Source organism: Desmodus rotundus, chromosome 12, assembly GCF_022682495.2.
Source record: "Desmodus rotundus isolate HL8 chromosome 12, HLdesRot8A.1, whole genome shotgun sequence".
Taxonomy (NCBI): domain Eukaryota; kingdom Metazoa; phylum Chordata; class Mammalia; order Chiroptera; family Phyllostomidae; genus Desmodus; species Desmodus rotundus.
The window spans coordinates 36,031,492-36,057,548 of NC_071398.1; the positions used below are offsets into that span (position 1 = coordinate 36,031,492).

The window sequence follows — 26,057 nt, forward strand, 5'->3', positions numbered from 1 at the left end:
GTTGGGTGTCGTCCTGTGAAATGAAAGGTCGCAGGTTGAATTCCCAGTCAGGACACATGCCTGGGTTACGTGTGGGGTTCGGTCCCCGGCGGCGGTGTGTTTGAGAGACAACTGCTCAGCGTTTCTCACGCTGATGTTTCCCTCTCCCTGTCTTTCTCCGGCCCTCCCCCTCTCTCTAAAAATAAATAAATAAATAAATAAATAATCACGTATCATTAATCAAGTTTCTTGTACCAAGTCTTTATTCATCTCTTTTGTTTTTCAGTTTCTAAACTGACTAAACAACTAATGCTTCTGGAGACTAAAACACAGAGCCAAGAAAAGGAGCTCACTAAAAGCAAGGAGCAGTTGGAAATTTTAAGCTCTGAACGCCAAGAACTGAAAACACAGTTGAATGGCAAAATAGCAATGAAAGTTCATGCTTCGATTGTAGATGAGTTGGAAAGGTAAGGGTTTAGCGTCTTTTCAAGTGTTAATGCGTCACAGTGTACGTTGTTACCTGCAGAGTGGGAAGAGATTGCTCTGCTTTTTTTCCTTTTAATTTTTTGTTCTGCCTTTTTCTGAGTCTCTTGGCTACATGAGCACAGGTGTTGCAGTCTGTGAATGGTAAATACTTTATTAAAGTAGAATACGGCTGTCCCTCAGGGCTACAGTCTGCACTTTTTATGTGTGTGTGTATAATTTTTTCTCTGCTGTACCAGCCCATATTGATTTTAGAACCAGAGATAATTTAAAGGAGTGGAAGTCTAGATATCCAGTAATAAGGAACTGGTTAAATGAAGGGATACAACCATAAAATGGAATAGAACACTCATTAAATAAGTAATGTCACAAAAGATTACTTTTCACACAAAAAAATAGCCTATAGTGCTAAATATTTTTTATTTGATACTATACATAAACTACACAAAAATGCCTTTCATTAAGTAAAAGACATATTTTAGATACAAGGGATTTTAAAAATATATTTTATTTATTTTTACACAGGGGGAAAGGGAGGGAGAAAGAGAGGGAGAGAAACATCAACGTGTGGTTGCTTCTCGCATGCCCCCTACTGGTGACCTGGCCCGCAACTCAGGCATGTGCCCTGACTGGGAATCAGACCAGCAACCCTTTGATTCACAGGCGGGCGCTCAATCCACTGAGCCACACCAATCAGGGCATAGATACAGGGGATTTTTTAAAAGTATATTTTATTGATTATGCTATTCCAGTTGTTCTGTTTTTTTCTCCCTTTTATCCTCCTCTGCCTTGTACCCCACCTTCCCTTCAGCATTCCCCGCCCTTAGTTCATGCCCATAGGTTGCACATATAAGCTCTTTGACTTCTTCAACTATTCTTAACCTCCCCCTGTCTATTTTATACCAATTATGCTTCTTATTCGCTGTACTTTTTACCCCATTCTCCCCCCTTCCCTGCTGTTAACCCTCCATGTGATCTCCATTTTTATGATTCTGTTCCTGTTCTAGTTGTTTGTTTAGTTTGTTTCTGTTTTCATTTCTTTTTTAGATTCAGTTGTTGATAGTTGTGAGATTGTTGTCATTTTACTGTTTATAGTTTTGATCTTCTTTTTCTTAGATAAATCCCTTTATCATTTCATATAATAAGGGCTTGGTGATGATGAACTCCTTTAACTTGACCTTATCTGGGAAGCACTTTATCTGCCCTTCCATTCTAAATGAAAGCTTTGCTGGAGAGAGTAATCTTGGATGTAGGACCTTGCCTTTCTTGACTTCGAATACTTCTTTTTCATCCCTTTTTGTTCTATTTTTGAAGCTTTGATCTGTTCTTTCTTTTGGGCCTTGTTTTTTTGTCTCAGTGCACCTCTTACATTGTAAGGGGAGGAGCCTTAGGTATTCACCAGGGCAGGGCAATACATCACTGCGTTTTGGCGCTGTGGGGGAGTGGTCCCAGAGGGAACAGTGCTGCTTGCTTGACTCTGGGAGGGCTTTCAGTCACTTCCCCCACTAACTACCACCTTCTGTTGCTGATTCCCAGGTGGGTGGGTTTATGTACGTTCTAGGACCCTGTGGGTCTCTCCAGCGAACTCTCCTGTGAGGCTGGGATCTTCTCCCGCTGACACAACCCCACAGGTTTTCACAGCCAGAGGTTTTGAGGCTTTATTTCCCCACACTGGAACCCTGGGTTGCATGGTCTTTCTTGCTCTCCTATTATTCCTCCGGGTTTATCTGCACCCAAATGTGGAACCACCTGGTCTGCCAGCCACTGCCTCGCCCACCTGGTCCTCTAGTCCCTGCCTTGCTGTGCATCCTCTCCACCCCAGCTGCCTGTCTCTGCTCCTCCTACCAGTCTGAATGAATGTTTCTCCTTTAATTCCTTGGTTGTTGGACTTCCATACAGTTCCATTTTCTGGCAGTCCTGGTATTTTTTGTTTTTAAATTTGTTGTCCTTTTGGTTGTGTGAGAAAGCAAAGTGTACCTATCTACCTGTGCCTCCATCTTGGCTGGAAGTTTGTATTATTTTTTTAAAGTCTATTTTGTTTATTTCTATTCTGATCTTTATTATTTTTTTCCTTCCTCTCATTTTGGTCTTTGTTGTTCTTTTTCAAGTTTCTTTAAGTGTAAAGTTAGATTGTTTATTTGAGCTTTTTCTTGTTTCTTGAGATAGGCCTGCAGTGCTATGTTTTTCCCTCTTAGGACTGCTTTCCCTGTGTCCCACAGATTTGGGGTTGTTGTGTTCTCATTTTTATTTGTTCAAGGTATCTTTTGATTTCTTCCTCGATCTCACTGGTTTTTTAAAAATTATATTATATTGATTATGCTATTACAGTTGTCCCAATTTTTCCCCCTTTGCCACCCTGCACCAAGCACTCCCACCTGCTCAGGCAATCCCCGCACCACTGTTCATGTCCATGGACCATACATTTAAGTTCTTTGGCTTCTCCATTTCCTATACTGTACTTTGCATCCCCATGGCTCTTCTGAAACTACCTATTTATGCTTCTTAATCCCCTCACCTCTTCACCCATCTCCCCACACACCCCTCCCACCTGGAAACCGTTAAAATACTTTCCATATCCACGATTCTCTCTCCGTTATTCTTGTTTGCTTAGTTTGTTTTTTAGATACAATTGTTGATAGATATGTATTTATTGACATTTTATTATTCATAATTTTGATCTTTTTCTTAAATAAGTCTCTTTAACATTTCATATAATAATGGTTTTGTGATGATGAACTCCTTTAGTTTTTTTCTTGTCTAGGAAGCTCTTTATCCGCCCTTTGATTCTTAAATTATAGCTTTCTGGGTAGAGCAGTCTTGGCTGTAGGTCCCCACTCTTCATGACTTTGAATATTTCTTGCTAGTCCCTTCTAGTCTGCAAAGTTTCTTTTGAGAAGTCAGCTGACAGTCTTATCAGAACCCCGTTGTAGATAACTAACTGCTTTTCTTTTGCTGCTTTTAAGATCTGTCTTTACCTTTAACCTTTAGCATTTTAATGATGATGTGTCTTGGTGTGGTCCTGTTTGCATCCATCTTGTTTGGAACTCTCTGTGCTTCCTGGACTTGCATGTCTGTTTTCTTCATCAAATTAGGGAAGTTTTCTATCTTATCTTTTCAAATAGATTTCCAATTCCTTGTTTGCTTAGTTTACTCTTTCTCTTCTCCTTCTGGCACCCCCATGATGTGAGTGTTGGAATGCTGGAAGTTGTCTCATAGGCTGCTTATCCTATCCTCATTTTTTTGGAATCTTCTTTCTTCTTGCTCTGATTATTTGTTTTTTGCTTATTTATGTTCCAAATCATTGATTTGAATTTGGTTTCATTCACTCTACTGTTGTTTTTCTGTAAATTGTTCTTTATTTCAACTAGTGAAATCCTTGTTTTCCATCTGGATCTTTTTGTATACTATTGAGGTCCTCACTAAGTTCCTTTGATGATGCGGATCCCGGCCCATGGGATCCGTGTGTTGTGGCAGCAATGGACAAATACACATGGACTACAGAAATCCTGTGTAGAAAAAGGGACAGCATGGCCACTCTCTAAGTGAGAGAGAGGGCAAGAGGGCCAGAGAGAGCCCAAGCCCTGCCTGGACAGGCTTTTATTGCTTTTCTGGGTACATTACATCGAGGATGATCCTCATTTACTATGCACAGGTTTGCTGTAGGTGATTACCTTTTACAGATAACAAAGAAAAGAATGTTGCTAATTACTTCAAAGAGAAGGATGTTACAGATCAAGGGGAAAAGTGATTGAACTGGTTACACTCCATACTTGGGAGGTTTAGCACAGACTTTAGGAAGTTAAAGATATTCAGTAAACATTTGCTGCCTCAATTCAGGGTGAGGGAGTTTTAGCAAAAGCAAGTCTCATAGCAGCCTAGGGACAATACAGGCCTGATTCCCCACGGGAGAACCTGTCCATGGGCGTGGGTCCTGTGTGCCGGACCTCGAACCCCACTGGCTTTTTCGAGTGGGAGCTGGACTATATTTCCCACACATGGAACGGTTCCCTATACTTCAGCATCCTTACAACCAGTGCTTTGAAATCTTTGTCTGACAGATTGCTTATCTCTGTTTTGCTTAGTTTTTTTTCTGGAGGTTTGATCTGTTCTTTCATTTGGACCATGTTTCTTTGTCTCTTCATTTTAGCAGCCTCCCTGCGTTTGTTTTTATGTATTAGGTAGAGCTGCTATGACTCCAGTCTTGGTAGCATGGCCTAATGTAGTAATATCCTATAGAGTTCAGTAGCACAGCTTCTCCTATCACCCAAGCTCGGTACACGATGTGTGCCCTCCATGTGGGCTGAGTACATCCTCCTCTTGTAGTTGAGAGATGGTGATGTCGGCAGATCATCGGGCAGGATTTACCCAGGCCAGTCAGCTGCAAGGATTGGCTGTGACCAGTGATCACCAACCTCTGCCCTCTGTGGAGGATCAGCTGTGCAGGGTCAGGGTGGTGGTACTCTGATGTGGTCTGTAGCTGTCCACTGGGTGTGCAGGCTCTCGGGTTTCCTGGACGGTGCAGGTCAAGTCATCCCCAGTCATCCCCGACCTGTGTTCTGCCCAGGGTCACCCTGCATGAGCTATAAAGCAATCTAAGATGGCTGTTACTTGTGCTGGGCGTTGAGATTTCCAGGGAAAGCCAAGCTGTGAATCTAGGCTGGCTGCTGCTAGTGTCTGGCCTGGAGCCATATAGCAAGAGGTCTGGGGGATTGGGGGTCACTGAGGCTGTTTGGGGCTTGAGAGGATTTGGGAAGTAATAAAGCATGAGCCAAGACCAGCCATTCATATGGAAAAGTCACTATTAACAGCTTGAGTGGGCCTGTAAGTTTGGTAGGACAGAGTCATATGTGATGTCAGTGCAGGGCAAATAGTGTTAGCCGTGTTGATGGAGTTTCAGATATGGCACCTGCCTGCCTGCTCTGTGGTTCTGTGTGGGGGAGGGTTCAGAAAAGGCACAGTGCCCTCTGTCCACCTTTATGTCTGGGAGAAAGCTGTCCCCTAGCTCTTGCCCTGATGCCAGACACTTCAGTTCTTCCCCGTATGCCACTGGTGCCTTTCAAGCTGCTATCCTGGTGCTAGAGCTCAGAGGGAGTGATTCCGAGGAAGTCTGTGTGTGGATTCTTTAAGAGGAATGCTTGGGACTCCAGAAGTTTCTTCTACCAACTCAGTCCCTGCTGGTTTTTGCAGCCAGAAGCTATGGGGACTATGTTTCTGGGCCAGGGGGCCTGGTGTGGGGCTGGGACTCCTTGCTCCTGATATATCTCTCCCAATTTTTATCCACCACAAGTAGACATGGGACAAGCTCTGTCCACATCTGTGCCCCTCCTACCATCTGGATGGATGTGGTTTCCATTCAGCTCAATTTCTCATGGTTCTTTGTAATGGTGGTTCTTTATTTTAGTTGTAATTTTGATGTGGTGTGCAAGGGGGTGAGCTGTGTTTACCTATCCTGCCATCTTGACTGGAAGTCGGGTCTTGTTTTCTTATCCGTTCAGATACCATATGTCTTTTGATTGGTGCATTTAAGCCATTTACTTTTAAAGTAATTATTGATAGCTATGTATCTATTGTCATTTTTTAAAAACCATTTACCTCTGTTTTTCTTTCTTTTTCTTCTTAAAGCAAGCCCTTTAACATTTGTTGCAATACTGGTCTGGTGTTCACAAACTCTTTCAGCCTTTTCTTTTTCTTTTGTCCTGGGAAGCTCGTTATTTCACCTTAATTTTTAAAAAATGTATTGTTTTATTACAGTTGTCCCAATTTCCCCCCATTGCTCTCCCCTGCCCTGCCCAGCACTCCCCTCCTTCAATTTTAAATGATAGCTTTTCTGGGTAAAGTAACCTTGTTTGTGGGTCCTTGCTTTTCGTCACCTTGAATATTTCATGCCAATCCCTTCTGTCCTGAAATGTTTGTGTTCTGAAGTCAGATGATAGTCTATGGGAGCTCTTTGTAGGAAACTAAATGCTTTTCTCTAGAGCACAGGTGGCAAACACAAGGCCTGCAGGCCGAATCCGGCCCTCTACCTTGTTTTATCAGCCGGGCACCTTGTTTCTACCTGGCGGCAGCACTGAGCTCCTTCCCCCTAGTTAAGGAGCAGCTACATTTATACAGTCCTAAAATTACATTCAGCCCTTTGAAGGCAACTGCAAGGCTGATGTGGCCCCCAGTGAAAATGACTTTGACACCCCTGCTCTAGAGGTTTTTAAAATTCTCTCCTCGTCTTTAACCTTTGTCATTTTAATTACAATGTGTCTTGGAGTGGACCTCTTTGGGTTCATCTTGTTTGGGACTCTCTGCACTTCCTGGACTTGTGTGTCTTTTCCTTTACCAGGTTAGGGAAGCTTTAAGTCATTGTTTTCAAATAGGTTCTTGATCCCTTGCTCACTCTTTTCTCCTTATGGTTTTCCCATGATGTGAATGTTGTTCTGCTTCATGTTGTCCCACAGGTTTCTTAAACTTTCCTCATTTTTACAAATCTTTTCTTCTTTTTTTTTTTTTTGCTGCACTGCTTGGGCATTTTTTTCTACCTTGTCTTCCAAATCACTAATTCTATCCTCTGCATCATCCAATTTACTGTGTATTCCTTCCAGTGTATTATTTATTTCAGAAATTGCATTCTTTATTTCTGACTGGTCCTTTTTTATGATTTCCATGTCTTTTTTTCATGCTGTTGCACTTATAATCATTACTCTAAACTCCATATCTGATTAATTGCTTGCCTCCATTTCATCTAGTTCTTCTTGAGAATTCTCTTGTTCTTTCATTTGGGGCCTGTTTCTTTGTCTTCCCATTTCGGCTGCCTCTGTGTTTGTTTCTGTGTATTGGGAACATCTGCAAGGACTCTCACGCAGACTTACGTCAGACGTTCCCTGTGACTGGCCCTGTGCAACCGGTTTAGAGTTATCAGCAATCCACAGCTTGTGGCTCCCTCGCTGGGCCTGGGTGTGTGCAGACAGAACCAAGCAGTGCACCATGGCTGGTTTTACCAGCACTGGGCCTGTGGGAGGGTCAGCTAAAGTCTCACCGCTCCCAGAGGTCCAGCTGTTTGCAGGCTTTCTGATAGGCTTAATCAAGGAAATAGCCTCCAGCAGCACTCTTCAGCAGCCCTGTTTAATCTCCACAGAGGGGCCAAGTAAGTCAGTAGTGGGGCTATTGGTTACCCCCAGGCTGATGCTGTAGGGAGGGGAGTGCACTGCCTGAGAAAGATGACTTCTGCAGTGTGGGGAATGACTAAGAACAGGAACTCTAGTGCCTGACCCTTCAGCTCTCTTTCCTGAGCCACCAAACCCAGACGCTTTTTGCATGGCTGTAGTCTGCTCTGCCCTCCCTCTGCCGGCTCCCAGGGTAAGTGGATACAAACAAAATTTTGTGTGTTGGCCCTTTAAGAGACTCTGTATCACTAGTTGTCTCTGCCTGGTGGACAGAAACCACACTGCTCTTCACTGGTAGTTATCCTTTCCCAGTTCTGGTGCTCTAGGCTGGGGAGCCCAGCTTGGGGTTTAGAACCTGTACTTCTCAGAGGGGACCCAGCCAGCCACTGAAATATCCCTCTGGAACTTCAGCTGCCACCAGAGGAGCCCAGCCAGCCCTCTCGTGCCTCCGTACTTCCTATCAGTCTCACTGTGGTGATGTGGTTTCTTCCATAGGTCCTGGGTTATGAGGCTCTGTCCAGCGAGTGTTCAGTTGGTTATTCAGGATGATTTTTCTCTAATTTAGTTGTAATTCCAGTTTGGTCCTGGGAGGAGGTGAGTGTAGCTTCCACCTACTCTGACACCATCTTGGGTCTCCCTCCACTGGTTACTTTCTAGTGCTATGTCCTCAAATTCACTGATTTTATTCTGTGGTAACTAAGCTGTTTTTATTCTCATCCAATGTATTACTTACTTCTCTAGAACATCCACTTGAGTCTTTTTAAAATTTCTATTTCTCTTATCACGCTGTTTTTGTCTGTTGTCTTGAACATATGGAACATACTTATAATAGCTGTTTGAAAACCTTTGCCAGTGCCATCATCTTCCTCACTCCTGGATCTGTTCTGTCGATATTTTTCCTCTTGATTATAGATCATATTTTATTGCTTATTTCCATGCTTGATTGGATGCTAGATACTATACATTTTGTGTTCTTGGGTGGTAGATTTATAGCATTGCTTTAAAACAGTATTAGATTTTGTTCTGGAGCACACTCAAATTACTAGAGAATAGTTGGAATCTTTGAAAGCTTGCTTTGGTTAGGAGAGACCCACAGCAGCCTTTAGTCTAAGGCTAGCTTAGCCCCACTACAAAGCAGTAGTAGCCTCTGAGCGCTCTCTCTAGTGTCTCATATCATAAGGTCTTTCCACTCTGGCTTGAGCTCATGTACTCTTCCCAGTTCTCTGTGAATTCGGGAATTGTTCTGCCTATTTGTGTTTTAGATTCTTTCCTAAGCCCTCGGGGAGTTTCATCAGAGGCCTGTATAGATCTGTACTGAGCCAAAGACTTGTGGGGACCTTCCTGCAGGATCTCCAGAGCCCTTTCTCTCTCTGTGAAACCCCCTCCTCTCTGCCGTGCAAGTCTAGCTGCCTTGCCCTTCCTCATCTCCGACCTCCGACTCCCTCAGCTCCACGAGTCAGCTGGGCTCTGGTCGGGTTTTCCCTCGCTGTGGACTGCTAGTAATCTGGAGCAACTGCAGCACTCACATTGTCGTTCCCTCTTCCCAGGGATCACGGTTCTGCTTTGTCTGTTTTCCAAAGTCTGAAAGCTGTTGTTTCTTATGTTGTGCCCGGTTTTCTAGCTGAAGAGTAAATCTGTGACTCTTGGCCAGAAGCAAAAGTGTTTGTATTTTCAACATTCTTCTTTAATTTTTTATCATTAATTCAGTTCAACAATTTATCCAGTGAAATAATAGTTAAATTACTTTTTCACGAAAGAAATGAATTCTGTATTTTACGTTTCTTAGTTACAATGGACAATCTCATGCATTGTTATGTATTTCTGCTGCACAAGACCACGTGCTGCCCTCTGCAGGTTTGGAACATGCAAGCCGCTGTTCAAACATGTTCACTCATCCCACACTGCACAGGTGTCATAGCAATGTTAAATTGCTCATAAAAGTTTTGAAGCCATTCTCTATGTTTCTGTATTTATCTTGTGAACAAGTGGAGACTAACCTCCATCTGAGGACCACATTTTGAGCAGCAGTGCCCTAGAGACTCCTGTGAGAGTGTGCAGGGTGAGTTCAGCAGGAAAGTGGTACAGAGAGTTGGTATACTGATACAATCACATATTTTACAGCCACACACATCACGAATGAGTGAGTTGGGGGCATAATGATGCTAGAATACATGTAGTCCCTCAGTACACCGATCATACATCTTGGTTCCCTTTACACGTACGGTTCCAGTACTGCCAAACCAAACTACACCACAGTGATGCACAGACATTAGGCGCTGACATTATAAAGAAGATTAGGGAGGAGTCCTGTGACGAGGCAGGACACACAGGAGCTTCTGGGTGTGGAAACTGTTCTGTTTCTTGACCTATATGGTAATTACATGGGTGTTCATTTTGTAATTGTTAAGATATTCATGTATCTTTAATATGTTTTATGTATATATAAAGTATATTATATATAATAATTATATATATATATCATAATTTTAAAAAGTCATGGTTTCTCACCAGAACTGAAATCAGAAATGGCTGGTATAGCCCAATTGGTTGGAGAATCCTCGTTCAATTCCCAGTCAGGGCACATACCTAGACTGCAGGTTCGATTCCCAGTTCAGGCACAAGCTCATGACTCCTTGTCTGGATGCATAAGATCCCCGGTCTGGGCACTGTCCCCAGAACGGGCCTGTATGGGAGGCAACCAATCGATGCTTCTCTCTCTCCCTTCCTGTCTCTCTAAAAGCAATGAAAAATATGTCCTTGGATAAGGATTATAAAAAAGAGAGAAAGAACAGTCAGTAGAAGTGTCCTCTGGGGAGTGAGACCCTAGCAGTGGACAACACTAGAAATTTTTTTAACATTTCTTTCAAAGCAATTATTTTTCCCACCAAATGGTAACTGTTAACTTTCTTCTTTGGTATGAATTATTTCCACCTCTGTTGGTTCATTTTGCTTAAGAAACAAATTGTTAGAAATATAGCTGAAGCACCTTTTAACCACTGTTCTTAGTCCCCACCCCCACTTTCCAAAAGCAATAACTGTCATAAACTTGGAACTGTATTTCCAATCTATTTTTTAATTTTTACATGTTTTCATGAATAACATGGTGTTTTTGGTGTGTTTTAAGTTTACATAAATGAATTCATGCTTCTAATATCTTGACTTTTTGCCCTCAATTTTTAAAGCAACTTTCCCTGTTGAAATAGATATAGAATTTATCCTTTTTAACTGCCGCGTGGTGGTATTTGATCATATGAAATACCACATTTTACTTAGCTTATCAATGGACGTTGAGACTGTTACTGTGTTTGCTCCTTTAAGCATTGCCAGTACACTTTCCTGTACGTGTCATCAGTTTCCCTAAGTGCACGCCTAGAGGTGGCATTGTGGGCCGGAGAGCAAGTGCGTTTTCTAGGCGTTGCTCTCTGAAGGGGCTGTGCGCACCTGCCAGCACCTTCCCAACATTTCGTGTTGTCTCTGGTTGCTTTTCATTCGGCTTTTTTTACTGGTTGATTTGGTTTCAGGTAAGTGTATTACTTTGGCAAAAAGTACTTTTAAAATAGAATTTTAAAATCAAAACAAAAGATAGAAGAAAAATGATAAATTAAAAGATAAATTAAATTAAAATGATCTTTTTGTTTAAAAACAAAAACAAAACCTTTTGTTTTTTGTCCAGGTATATCCTCTGCTCTTTGATTGACTAAAACTTATAAACTAGAAAGCAAAGGAAACCATCTGGAAAATTCCTGACTGGTTGTTCAGGGAGCGCACCCAGGCTGAAGTCACTGAACTTGTATGGCAAGTGAGGCAGCCCCCAAACACGTGCAGCCAGAGGCTTGTTCTCCAGCCAGCCCTCGAGCCAGGAACCCCAGCTTGTGCTGGAGAGCCCCCATCGCTCAGAGTGCTGGCAGCGCTGTGCACGTGGTTATTCCTGGTTATTCAATTCTTTCCCGGTTGTTATGTGAACATTGACCACCACGGCCAATGAAGAAGTAACTCCTTTCTTGAGCGTCATTTTGCCAAAATTATATGTTGGAATTGTGTGCTCTTCTTATTCTTTTTTTATTATAAGAACATGAAATTACTTTAGTGTATAAAATTTATTATAGAGTAGAATTTGAGGGGGAGCAGTTAAATAATTATGTAAAAATTGAGCTGTCTTAAATTCTTTCTGGAAGGAATAGGGCATAAATAAGTATATATACATGGACATAAGCAAAAACTGTGGGCAGAAAAAGAGGTTAAATCATTACTATCAAAGAAGTGTGTGCCAGCCACACCCTTTTTCCTGTTCTCTAGGAGCTCCGTCCCAGGTACTCCAAGGGCTGGGGTGGGGAGACGTCGGACAGAGGCCTTGTGAAAAAATACCTGCTAGGGCTGGAGGGCTGGGCTGTTTATCACTTGCCTGGCAAGTGGCTCCTCAGTGTAGCCTCCGTGTACTGGATACAAGCCTGTGATGTTTTTGTCCATCAGCCAGTTGCAGAAGGAAGACGACAGAGAAAGTGCTGAAATGGAAGAGTTGCTGGAAAAGGTGGCGGTCCTGCAAGTGCAGAAGAAGAGCCTGCTCTTGGAGAAGGACAGTCTGACAGCCAGAATCGAAGTGCTGGAAGCTGAGCTCGCACGGGCACAGAAAAGAAATAGGTTTTTATATATTTTTTTCCTTAAGCTTTTTTTAATAGTTAAAAAAAGAATTGGAAAATACTCTTTATCTTTTCTTTTTCTAATATTGGCTATAAAATAGAAAAAATAATTGACATTATTGGATATCAAAATAAAGTACAGTAAATGCTGTAGGCCACTAGTAACATGTTTCTAGTCAATAGTCCACTCACATACTGTTGACACTTAAAATGATGACTCTAAGACTCTGAAACTTCTAGGTGTTCTTTTCTAACCATTTCCTAAAAGTCTACTGTGGGATTGCTGAATTCCTTTTCAGAAGTGTCTTTCAGAACCTCAGCCCAAAATTTAATGGAATAATATGTAATTAGCCTATTAATTGTGTTAGGGCATTTTTGATTTCTATTGGCCTGACTTTGTGTCAATAATTATTCTTGGCTTAAAATTAAATTCAGTTGCCATTTCTCACCTTGAAACTTACAGAGTTAGGTGGCTGAAGAATGCCATTTAAGTGCTATGCTAACATGCTTGCTGCTCTCCCGGTGCCAATATTCACTGTGCCCTAGCCATTCAGGCTAATGTTTCTTATTTCGCCATTTGGTGGAACTCTTTAGGAGATCTCAAAAAAAAATTGACGTCCTCACAAAGCAGGTGGAGAAAGCCATGGAGAATGAAATGTCCGCTCACCAGCACCTGGCAAATGTCATTGGCCTGGCAGAGAATGTAACTCAGGAACGCGACACCCTTATGTACTTGGTAAGTTTCCTCAGCTACTTCAACTGCACTGCAAGCTAACCTGCAGGCACAACTTAGGAGGTTCTTTGTTTTTGTTTTTGTTTTTTACAAAATCATTCATAAACAGCTTTATCTTTTCAAATTTCAACAGCAAATTTTCATATTTTCTAAAATTTTATCTTTCAACCATGGAGGGAAAAACATTTTTAAAAAGGTGAACAAGCCAAAACTTGAAATAACAGCATATGGTATTTTAGAAGGTAAGCTAATGGAGTTACCCCATTTACCTGAGCAGGAACGGTAGTCACCGGGCGCTTATCACACATATCGTGGAACCTTGGTTCTCAAACTTAATTTGTTCCGGAAAACTGTTCCAGAAGTGATTTGTTCGAAGACCCAGCCTCCTTTATTTGTCAGCGGAGAGACATGTGACTGATCGATCATGCAGGCAGCAGCATGACAGGGTGGTCGGGGTGAGAATCGGGAACCTACATTTTATGGGACAACCGAGGCATTTTTCTGTGAACAACTTGGTCAGGAACTGAATTGTTCAAGAACGAGGACGTTTGGGAATTGAGGTTTGATTGCGTAGATACACCTTTATCTTCTCACTGCGAAGCTGAGTTAGTGTATTCCCTGTGTGAAGATGAAACATAGGAATCATGGGTTACATGGAGTGCATCCGAAGGACAGTTTAAAGGGCAGTGGTGTTCATGCCAGGTTGTGTCTAGCGCACCAGTCCCAAGGAAGGGCAGTGAGGAAATTACTGGTAGTCCTGGCTGTGGAGCTCTGTCCCGCCAGTGGGAGTGATGCCACAGGCATGATCCTCGGCATCTGCACATTAATTTTAGCAGATGTCTACAACAGGCTGTGCAGCGAGAGAACGCAGATGCTACGCCAGGCCGTATGCTTTGAGAGAAGTCCGGTAGGACTTACCACAAAAATGCTACAGTGAGCTACATATTCAAGTGGTGGGATTACAAGAGATTTTTTTTAAATCGTGGTAGAATTAAGAAAAAAATTTTTTTAATTTTATTTATTTTTAGAAGAGAAGGGAGGGAGAAAGAGAGGGAGAGAAACAGCAGTGTGAGAGAGAACATCGATCAGTTGTCTTTTGTATATGCCCTGACCAGAGACTGAACCTGCACTCTAGGCATGTGCCCTGACCAGGAATTCAACTGGTGGCCTTTTACTTTGGGGGATGATACCCAACCAACTGAGCCACACTGGTCAGGGCAAGAAATTTAAAAATCGTTTAATTTATCTGCATTTTATGATTTTTCTACATTGAACATGTATTGCTTATGTGCTTTTAAACATGTTTCCTGAAGCAATGTTGGTAGTGTAGGGTCAGAAGTTTAATGGATGTCATTACAAAAGACACCTGAGGACTGTCTTAAAGTTAGAAAATGGCGAACTTGGTAGTGACTTGGCCCTTCTCCAGGTGAATGAGGTGTGGAGAGTCTGTCAGGAGGTGTCACAGGCTTGTTCCCCTTTGCTACAAGGATTTTAAGTTCCTACATAGAAAAGTGCACACAGGCCCTGGCTGGTGTGGCTCAGTGGACTGAGTACCGGCCTGCAAACCAAAGGGTCTCTGGTTCAATTCCCAGTCAGGGCACATGCCTGGGTTGCAGGCCAGGTCCCCAGTAGGGGGCATGCGAGAAGCAACCATATACATTAGTGTTTCTCTTTCTCTCTTTCTCCCTCCCTTCCCCTCTGTCTAAAAATAAATAAATAATTTTAAAAGAAAAAGAAAATGTGCATAGGTTTTAGCCATTGTTTATACAAGAAGAAATATAAATAGTATCCAGCTCTTGGAGGGAAATGTTGATCTTTACCTGTGACAGAAAAAATTCTCATTTAGCCAGTCTTGAGGTACCATTCTATACTGTTTTATTACTGTTAGAAAAAAAAATTAATTATAATAGTTGCTAGTGGAGTGTGGTAAGCCTGGTTATACATTACTGGTGATTTCTAAGTTTTTCCTCAAGTCTTTTAGAAGCCGTTTGACAGCATGGTAGGAGCCTTAAAAGCAGGCAGACCTCCTGACCCAGTAGTTCCTCTTCTGAGAAGTCGCTGTCGCAGCCCCAGTGCCAAACTCTGGCATTCTCTGAAGCAGCGCTGAGCACCTTGTGCGCTGCCTCCTGGGCTTACGCAGCGAATGGTAGCTCCAGAGGCAAACAGAGAGCTTGTTGAAAAACATAAAGTGCCAAACAAACCCATTCGCCTAGCACACATTCATGGGGACCCAGCTGCCACATGTCATTGCCACTGTAAAGACACAGCCGTCCTGTTTGCAGGGCAGGACACATAGGACTCAGGCCCATGTGGGCCAGAGAGCAGCCCAGGCATCCATGATCTTCCATGAAGTCCAGATCTTCCCTGCCCCTCAAGTGGACCCTTCGGTCCACCCCGCATATTTGTGAGTCCAGGATGGAAATATAAATGGATTGTGGGGAAGAGGGGCGTAAGGGGGATAAATGGTAATGGAAAAAATACGATTAAAAATAAATAAGTAAAAGAAATATAAATGGAGGCCATATACTGTGTGGTCAAATACTTACAAGTTACAAATTATGACTTAACGAAATGTGTTTTCTCCTCCTGCGCTGACCTTTATTTATTACTATGGCCTGAAAGCCAGGCCTGAGTTTAGAGTCCCCAGACCCCTCAGACGTGGGGAAAGAAGCTACTCTCGTCCCACCCTGAGGGGTCTGTGTACACACAAGCACTGCTGTCCCCTTGGCCCTACAGGGTTCTTCCCCTTGGGAGCCCCGAGGCCAGCCCCTGTGGTAGGGGTTCAGGGGTGGTGCTGGCCGCCCCTGAGTTCATTGTCCTGAGACTGTGAGCCATGCACCCCCACCTTTCCTCTTCCTGGTCTGTGAGCTTTGTGAGAGCCCCTTGTGTCCTACTTCATTGATATTGGCATCTTAATTTCTGATCTGCCTATTGGATGGGTTTTTTTATGTGACTTGTAGCAAGTCGTTTAACTGTCTTTGTCTTATTTTTCCTTTATGATAATCAAATTGCCACTACTAGCCTACTTTAGAAGGAATGCTCCCTTTTACAACATTTGAAACAGTCAGTGTATAGTGCACAGTAGTTTATGTCCCGTATAGATATTAATCTAGGTAACTTAGTTTCAGATGACATCTGTCTCGGAAATTACTGCCTCTGACATTTGTTTGGAGAATGGCATTGTGCATTCATATTAAGTGACCCTTAATTTTGTAATTATTCAAATAAATCAAGTTAAAGTTTACTTGCATCTTGCACTCATTCTTTGGATATGATTGAAGGAATGCTGTGTTCCGTAAGAACAGAGAAATGTGCTAGAAGCCCTTCCAACCTCCCCCATGCCCCTTGTCCTGGGGGCACAGGCCTACTGTCTTGCCCGGGAGGGACCCAGTGTGCTGTACCAGTGCCAGCCCCTCTCGGCGGTCGGGCCAAGTTCTGCCCCCTCACAGGGAGTGGGAATCCGAGTGGGGGCAGAGCAGTGGGGCCAAGTTCTGCCCCCTCACAGGGAGTGGGAATCCAGGCGGGGGCAGAGTGGTGGGGCCAAGTTCTGCCCCCACACAGGGAGTGGGAATCCGGGCGGGGGCAGAGTGGTGGGGCCAAGTTCTGCCCCCTCACAGGGAGTGGGAATCCGAGTGGGGGCAGAGTGGTGGGGCCAAGACAAGTGGCAGAATTGTGATCATTTGTGAGTAGTAATAATATTCTTTCAGGAGAACTTTTTATTCTTTTAATTTTTCTGTAAAACTAAGAACCCATTATGTTCCTTTTCATCTTTCCCCTTAGGCCAAATGTTTAGAAAGTGAAAAACATGGAGTTCTTGACAAAATTGTAAAAGGCAATATTCGCATGGGAAAGTTAGAGGAAAAAGTCAAGGTAAGTGGTCATTTAGTTTTAAAAGCTTCCCTTTTCAAATGGGAACAGAGGCTTACTGGGTACAGATTCCCATGTTTAAGGAATTGATACATGTTTCATGTATCTGATGCTAGTCATTCAGAGAGTAAAGCAGTACAGGGTTTCACTGGCAGAAATAGTAGCATCCTTCCACTCACCAAATAAACTTCTCTTCATCTACACAATAAGATACAATGTAGATGTTTTTTAAAAAATGCAGAATAATCTCCAGGCTATATCCTTAATGTCCAGGCTTTATGATCAAGCGTAGTTCATTTGTTGGTTCAATTAGAGAGCAGCGTCGACCTGCCTCTCTCTTGTTTATTCATGATTGGCCCAAGAAAGCCATTCTCATTGTACCGACTCTCACACCTGACCATTCTCCCCGCCATCGTCTGCATTCTGACTGCCGTTCTCTCAGTGTGCACCCTCAGCCCCACCAGCCCCACCGATTTCTTATGGACAGAGACCAGGAGAGCGCCAGCAGGCTAGAGGCCTGAGTGGAGAGCAAGGAGCTCTGTGGATTTCGAAGAGGAGGGTACTCCGAGGGCATGAAGCTCCAAGTGTGGGCAGTAAGATCGAGGACCTCTGGGCTCAAGAGCGTGTATTCAGGACAGTGATTGAAAGTGTCTGATAAGTGGGTAAATAGCTTGATGACATTTGTTTGATATGTTGGAAAATTAACAAACCAAGACAAGCAAATGGAAACATTGGCTGGCTGTGTGTACATACTCATAGTCCTGGGTGAAATACATATATATTTATATGTATACATATAAAAATGTAAAGATATGTTGTGAGTCTGTTATTTTAGCAGCCATAAGGTTTAGTCCTGAATTATTTACTTTTAAAAACTTAAACAAAATTGAACTGAAAATTGCTCAGACACAAAAGTGTCCTAATGCAATGAATAGATTTTATTTTTCCTATGTTTCATACATACTGAGTGAAAGAAGCTCAACACAAGTAAGTGTCTATAATATGACTGCATTTATATAAAGTTTAACACAGGCAAACTTACACTGTGTGGTGCCTACATAGACTATAAACCAGAAGTGAAAAGTAAGGAAAGGATTCTATCAAAAATGAGATTAATGATCGTATCTAAGGGATTGGGACACTTGGGGACTTCCAGGTCTGATACTGATAATATTCTGTTAATGTTCTATGTATTAACTTGGGTGATAGTTACACGGTGTTTGCTTTATTATTATTAATTGTTCATATAGATTTTATAATTTTCCCCCCAAATATCAACATGTCACCTTACCAATGAGGCAGACTTTGACTACTTAAAATTGTTAGTCATCCATTCTTTCACACTCCTGATTTTCATTGCCTAGCTTTATTGTTTCTTCCAAAGACAAAATCACCTTTAACAGACTGTGTAATTTATCACATTTATTGGTTATTGTCTGTCTCACCTGACCATACTATAAACTCAAAAAGGGTGGGGATTCTTTTTTCCTCTTTTTATTCACGGACATATTCCAAGCGTCTAGAACAGCATTGAGCTCATAGTATTCAGTAAATTCAATAACTATTTGGGAAATTAATTAAATATGTAACGTATAATAATGTATTTTACAATTTTAAAAATTCAACAACATCAGAAGCAGTATACAAAACATTATCTCAACTCTGCTCAGTAAGGCTGGAAGAAATGCACCATACTGTTAATGATAGGATTCTGCACAGAAGTATTACGAGTAATAATGAGCAGTTACAGGTTTCTGTTTTTTTCCTGGTTGGCTTTTATTTCCAAAAGAGAAGGTCCGATCTTTGGGTGGTTGGCCATGTCTTGGAAATTCATCTCATTTTTGTTCATCTGACTAGGAATGGTAAAAAGGGCCCACCCAGCCACTCTGAGAGGAAACTTATGAGTTGGGTCCAGGTTAAGGAGGGCAAATCTCTGGGTAAGTGAAGATACCTGGGAAGGACTTGAGAAAATACAGAGGTGACATCTCATGAAAACCCTGTGAAGTATGACTTGTAAAAGTAAGGACATCACCTTGAAATCAGGGCTGGGATGATTTCTAGGAAACTCGGACTGCAGGAAGAAGCCCTTCTGAACATGGCTGGGTTTAGAGAGCCAGAGGAGAAGCTGTAAGAGAAGAGGTATGTAAAGCTTGGAAGGCTTCCCTGACCCGACCAACCAGTGCTCCCACCCTCCACGGAACCTCATCTCATCCCAAATGATCCAGTTGGGCATACAAAAATACCTCAAGGAAAATAGAGTAACTTCCCTATACATGATGAAAATGCATCAAAAAACATTGCCACAAAGGAGATCAAAATTATAACGTATACTCCAAAGTGGATTGATGGCAGGCAGGTAGGTAGATAAGTAAGTAGGTAGGTAGACAGGTGGTATGTAGCTAAAACTTAGGAAAGCAGTCAAAGGTAGGAAGAAATACCACAAAGCAGAAACACAGTACCCGAACGACATGGCCAGACGAAGGAGGATGTGAAATGGAACTGATACAACATGGGAAAGAAATAGAAGGAAAAGAGAAACCTTTTCAGAAATGTGGACTAAATTGCAAGGAGAATATGTTCATAAAAGCACAATGAGAGACATAAAGGATAGAGAGGAAAAAGGCGAACACCATGTTGCATGGACTTCCAGTCAAGATGGCAGCATAGGTAAACACAGCTCGCCTCCTTGCACATCCGCATCAAAATTACCACTAAACTATAGAACAACCATCATTCAGAACCATCAGAAATCGAACTGAATGGAAATCCTACAAGTATGGAATTAAAGAAGAAACCACATGAATACTGGTAGGAGGGGCAAGGATGCAGAATGGGCTGGTCCCACACCCATGTGTGGCAGATAAAAATCAGGAGGAATATCTCAGGAATGAAGGGTCCCAGCTCCACACCAGGCTTCCCTAGCCCAGGGCTCCAGTGCCAAAAAGATAAGCCCCATAACTTCTGGCTCTAAACACCAGTGGGGATTGAGGCTGTGGAAGATAGAAACTGCTGGAGTCTCAGGCAGTTCCTCTTAAAGGACCCATGCACACTTACCTAGACTTAAACTCCATCTGAGCTCTGGCATGGGGTCAGCAGATAGCAGATTAAAAGACATCAGAGTCAGACGTGTAAGAACTGAATTGTCCACCATCAGGGCAAGAACAGAACAGAGGGGCAGCTTTCTCCCAGACAAAAGTACTGGCAGAGGCCATTGTTCCTTTTCTGAGCCCTCCCCTCACAGAGCCACAGAGCCAGGATGTGGGAACCATATCTGAGACTCCATCAACCTGGTTCACACAATTTTCCTTGCCCTGGTGATTCCCTGAGGTCCTGCCCCAACCAACTTTTAGGACTACCCAAGCTTTTTCCAGTGGCTTTTCATACAAATGGCTTGTCTTGGCCCATGCTTCAGATTCTCCTAAATTCTCTCAAACAAGCAGCATCTAGCTTCAGCGAGCCGTGTACCTCTCACTCACTTGCCCCAGTCCCAGCACTAGCAGCAGCCAGCCTTGGTAGCCTTGCCTGCCAGCCTCTAAGCACACACAAGTAGCAGTCACCTGCAGACTGCTTTGTAGCTTATGCTGTGTGACCCTGACAGAACACAGTTGGTGGCAGACCTTGGATGTGCCAATGGCAATCAGGGCTAAACTACAACAGGGGGGTGTACACAGCCCACACCCTGGCTGCACCCTGAATACCCAGCATGGGTAATAGGGGAGGCTGTGCCACTGTACTCTACAGGATTCCTACTACAATTAAGCCACTCTACAAAGCCTGGGAGACATAGCAGCTCTACTAATACATAGAAACAAACACAGGGAGGGTGCCAAAATGAGGAGTCAAAAGAAACATGTCCCAAATGACAAAACAGGGCAAAACTCCAGAAAAAGAATTAAACAAAATGGAGACAAGCAATCTACTAGATGCAGAGTTCAAAACACTGGTTATGAGGATGCTCAAGGAACTTAGTGAGGACCTCAACAGCAAAAAAAGATCCTCAGAAACTAAGAATATTTAGTTTCCAGGGAATCAACAGTAAAGTGGGTGAAGCCAAGAATCTAATCAACAATGTAGAATATAAGGAAGCAAAAAACAAACATTCAGAACAGCAAGAAGAAAAAAAAATTTTTTTTTTAATGAGAATACTGTAAGGAGCCTCTTGGACAACTTCAGGCACAGCAACATTCGCTTCATGGTGGTGCTGGAAGGAGGAGAGAGGGGAAGAAATTGGAAACCTATTTGAAAAAATAAGATAGAAAATTTCCCTAACTTGGTGAAGGAAATAGACATACAATTCCAGGAAGCCCGGAGACTCAAAACCAAGATGAACCCCAAGAGGCCCACACCAAGACACATCATAATTAAAATGCCAAAGGTTGAAGACAAAGAGAGAATCTTAAAAGCAGCAAAATAACAAACAAAAAAAAAACAGTTAGTTACCTACAAGGGAGCCCCCATGGACTGTAGGCTGATTTCTCAAAAGAACCTTTTCAGGCCAGAAGAGATTGGCAAGAAATATTCAAAGTGATGAAAAGCAAGGACCTACCACCAACATTACTCTACTCAGCAAAGCCATCATTTAGAATTGAAGGACAGATAAAGAGCTTCCTAGACAAGAAAAGCTAAAGAAGTTTTTCACTACCAAGCCAGTATTATATGAAATGTTAAAGGGTCTTCTTTAAGAAGAAAAGATAAAAAAAATATGAACAATAAAATGGCAGTAAATACATATCTATCAACAACTGATTCTAAAAAAAATAAAATAATCAAACCAGCAGAACAGAATTATAGGTGCAGAGAATGTTTTAATGGCTGTCAGATGGGAGGGGAGTTGAGTGGTTGGGTGAAAAAGGTGAAGGGATTAAGAAGTACTAATCTGTGGTCACAGAATAGTCATGGGGATGTAAAGTACAGCATAGGGAATAGAGTGACCAAAGAATGAAAATATATGTATACATATATATATAACTCATGGACATGGACAGTGGTATGGGGACTGCCTGAGGGAGTTGGGGCACTAAGTAGAGGGAGCAAAGGGGAAAATTGGGACAACTGTAATAGCATAAATAATAACATACGTAAAAAATAAAATGAAATTTTAAAAATTAAAAAAAGAAAAAAAGGCAAAGACAAGAATGTAGAAATAGGAATGTAAGAATTCAGTGGAAAGTGATAGAGATCCAATATCCCTATTGTTAGAAAAAAGAAACCAAAAAATGGAACTTATTCCATTCTAAACCATAATTTATAAAAATTTTTCTGAGATAAAAGAAGCCTTGAATCTACATATGGAACGTATGGAAAGGGCACACTATGTGCTCAGGACAAACTGATCCAGATGGACCCAGAAGATTAACATCAAGACCTATGACTTTAAGATAAAGAATACTTTGGACACTCAGAAAAAGTCCAAGGCCTAAGGAAAGAAAACATGTTGGCATCACACTGTTCAGTAGCAACACTGAATGCCAGCGATCAGTGCATTGCCATCTGTAAATATTTAAGGAAAGAGAGTATGAGCCAAGGATATTTCCATCCCACCGAGCTGCTCTTCAGACGGTTTTGACCATGTAAGAACTTTCCCCTAAAGATCAATCAACCTGAGTTTAGCCAGTCAGGAAATGGTTGGGCAGACTTTGGAAAAGTATTAATAGTGAGAATATATTTAACTTAAAGCAGGGATAAGATTGGTGGAATAGAATGTAAATGTTCTCTGACAACGTAGAAATAATACAACCAAAGAAAAAATGATAGGTGAATGGGGAAGGAAGGTAGAAAGTAGAATAAACTTTCTGAAGCAATCAGAAAGTTTATTCTACTAAACTTTATTCTGAAGTTTAAACTTTCTAATAACCTGAGGCAAAGGATATCATTTAAATCTGAAAAATCAAATAGTAAGAGCTGAAGCATATTTAAGAGGGGAAGAGTGAAGAAAGGGGATAAGCTAATATATTACTTTTCATAGGGAATGAGTGGATAGTATCAAAAGTGAGGGAACTAAAGAGATATAATATAGAGGATAAGAACATAAGAATAAAAGTAACCACACAAATCAAGAGATTCATTCCTAAATAGAAGAACAACAGCAAAAAAGAGCCAAGAAAAGGCTACAGTAAAGTCTTTTAAAAGTTTGTAGATTAAATAATAAAATAAAATAAAATTGAAACCAAACAATCTGCCATAAATAAGTATAAATGAGCTTAATTTAACCATTAAAAAAACAATTTTTTTTAGATTTTGTTGTAAAGCAAAAACACTCTTCCATGCTAGAGCCAAGAAACAATCTGAAACAAAATGTTTCACAAACCTTAAACTAAAAGGATGAATGGAGATAATCAGATTTATGCAAAGAAAAAGAAAACAAGGGTGTAATCTTCACAACTGCCAAGACGGAAAGGCCTCATAATGTTAAAGGCTGCAGTTAATAATTAGTAGTTATGAACATTTATGTGCTAAATAACACAGCAGCAAATTTATAAAGTATAAATAACAGGAGATACAAAGCGAAATAGAATCTTCATAACATTAGGAATATGAATCCTCTTCTTTTGGTCCAAGGCAGATCAAGAAATTAAACAAAGTAACTAAGGACATAAAAGATTCAACAGCATAATCTGTAAGGTTCCTTTATGTGTGTATATACACAGAACTGTCACAAAAATTAATTATAAATTAGGTACAAAAAACCTTCAATAAATCAATAAAGTAGAAATAAGGCAGACAATTATTAATCAAAAATGTGAAAACCAGAAATTAATAAATAAAATTAGAAAGCAAAACTATGTTCTTTCACCTGGAAATGCAAAAACAATAGAATAAACCAATTCTTGGGTCAGAGGGGATGTCATGATTTTTTTACTTTGACTTTAAATTTTTAAATTTTGAATACCTAACATTATATTAGTTTAAGGTGTCCAATAAATACAGTAATTCAACATTTGTATGATCACCACACTAAGTTTAGCGCTTTGGAAACTTACTACAGTATTACTGACTATATTCCTCTTCACTGCTTTACCATCCCTCGCCCCCCACACACCTGCCTGCCCTGGCAAACACCCCTCTGGTCTCTGTTCTGAGTCTGTTTTTGTTTTTTCTTTTTTTTAGATTTCACATGTGTAACAGTCTATTTTAAGCTGATAGGTGTTTAAGTTCAAATGTATTCAAAAAGCACTACATTTTTACTCCCCCGTCCACTCTATGTTTGGACATCGTGTTTTCTTGTTTTCTGTATCCCCTGACTATTTATTGTAGTTATAATTTTGCAACATTGTCTTTTAACATTCATGTTAGCTTTTTAAGTGGTTGATTGACTATGCTTATTATATATTTGCCTGTACCAGTGAGAATTTTTCTTTCCTGTGTTTCCTTATTTCTGATTATAGCCTTCTCTTTCCTGCAAAAGACGACCCTTTAACGTTTCTTGTAAAGTTGGTTTAGTGGTAGTGAACTCTACTCTAGTTTTTTGCTTGCCTGTGAAACTCTGTCTCCTTCAATTCTGAATGATAGCCTTGACGGATACAGCATTCTAGGCCATTGGTTCCTTTTATTTATTTATTTTACTTTTTAAAATTATATTTTATTGATTATGCTATAACAGTAGTCCTGATTTTTCCCCCTTTGCCCCCCTCCCCACCACACTTCCTCAGGCAATCCCCACACCATTGTTCATGTCCATGGGGCATGAATATAAGTTCTTTGGCTTCTCTGTTTCCTATACCGTAATTTACATCCCCATGGCTATTCTGTAGCTGCCTATTTGTACTTCTTAATCCCCTCACCTCTTCACCCATTCCCCCCACAGCCCCCTCCCATCTGGCAACCGTCAAAACGCTTTCTGTGTCCATGAATCTGTCTGTCTCTGTCCTTCTTATCTGCTTAGTTTCTTTTTTTAGATTCAATTGTTATAGATATATATTTATTACCATTTTATTATTCATAGTTTTCATCTGCTTTTTCTTAAATAAGTCCCTTTAACATTTCACGTAATAATGGTTTGGTGATGATGAACTCCTTTAGTTTTTTCTTGTCTGGGAAGCTTTTGCCCTTCGATTCTAAATGACAGTTTTTCCAGGTAGAGCAGTCTTGGCTCTAGGTCCCTGCTTTTCATGACTTTGAATATTTCTTGCTAATCCCTTCTAGCCTGCAAAGTTTCTTTTGAGAAATCAGCTGACAGTCTTATGGGAACTCCCCTGTAGGTAACTAAATTCTTTTCTCTTGCTGCTTTTAAGATTCTCTTTTCATGTTTAACCTTTGGCATTTTAATTATGATGTGTCTTGGTTTGGTCCTCTTTGGGTACAAGTTCTTTGGGATTCTCTGAGCTTCCTTGACTTGTATGTCTATTCCCTTCACCAAATTAGGGAAGTTTTCTTTCATTATTTTTTTAAAATAAATTTTCAATTTCTTGTTCTTCCTCTTCTCCTTCTGGCATCCCTATGATTCGGATGTTGGTACATTTGGAGATGTCCCAGAGGCTCCTTATGCTATCCTCGTTTGTTTGTTTGGTTGGTTTTTAATTCTTTTTTCTTCTTGTTCTGGTAGAATGCTTATGTCTTCCTTATGTTCCAAATTATTGACTTGAATCCTGGCTTCATGCCCTCTACTGTTGCTTCCCTATAGATTTATCTTTACTTTACTTAATGTAACCTTCATTTCTTTCTGGTTTTTTTTTTTATGATATTGCCATACTCAATGATTTCTTTGATCATCCTGATCAGCAATGTTTTGAACTCTGCATCTGATGGGTTGGTTATCTCTGTTTCATTTCATTATTTTTCTGGAGTTTTGTTCTGTTTTTTTCATTTGGGCCATGTTTCTTTGTCTCTTCAACTTGGCAGCCTCCCTTTGTTTATTTCTGAGTATTAGGTAGAGCTGCTTTGACTTCCTATCTTAGTAGCGTGGTCTAGTGTAGAAAAGGCACCTCTAAATTTTGTTTGGCAGAGCCTTAGGTAAGTGCCAGAGCAGGGCATCCCACTTCACCACTTTGTGGCTCCGTGTGAGGGGAGGGCTCGGAGAGGGGACAGTGCCGCTGCCTGGCTTCTGGAGGTTTGCCCAGCACTCTTACCTGTTTCCAGTCACTTCACTTACTCCCCATATGCCACTGGTGCCACTTCCAGCTCTTGCCCTGGTGCTGAATCCCAGAGGTGGTAGGTCTGCATACGTTCTAAGTCCATGTGGACCCTTTAAGCAGAGTCTCCTGAAAATCT

General features: G+C 41.4%; 1 protein-coding gene across 2 annotated transcripts in view; it reads left to right on the forward strand.

Annotated features, from left to right (window-relative positions):
- The window catches only part of CEP89 (centrosomal protein 89), an 84,922-nt gene that overhangs the window by 47,461 nt on the left and 11,404 nt on the right, over positions 1-26,057 (forward strand). For both annotated transcript variants that reach the window (XM_053914503.2, XM_024577478.4), the window contains exons 14-17: positions 266-446; positions 12,084-12,251; positions 12,845-12,986; positions 16,764-16,853. In XM_053914503.2, the coding sequence (XP_053770478.1) occupies positions 266-446; positions 12,084-12,251; positions 12,845-12,986; positions 16,764-16,853 (581 nt within the window). The remainder of the gene's footprint in view (positions 1-265; positions 447-12,083; positions 12,252-12,844; positions 12,987-16,763; positions 16,854-26,057) is intronic.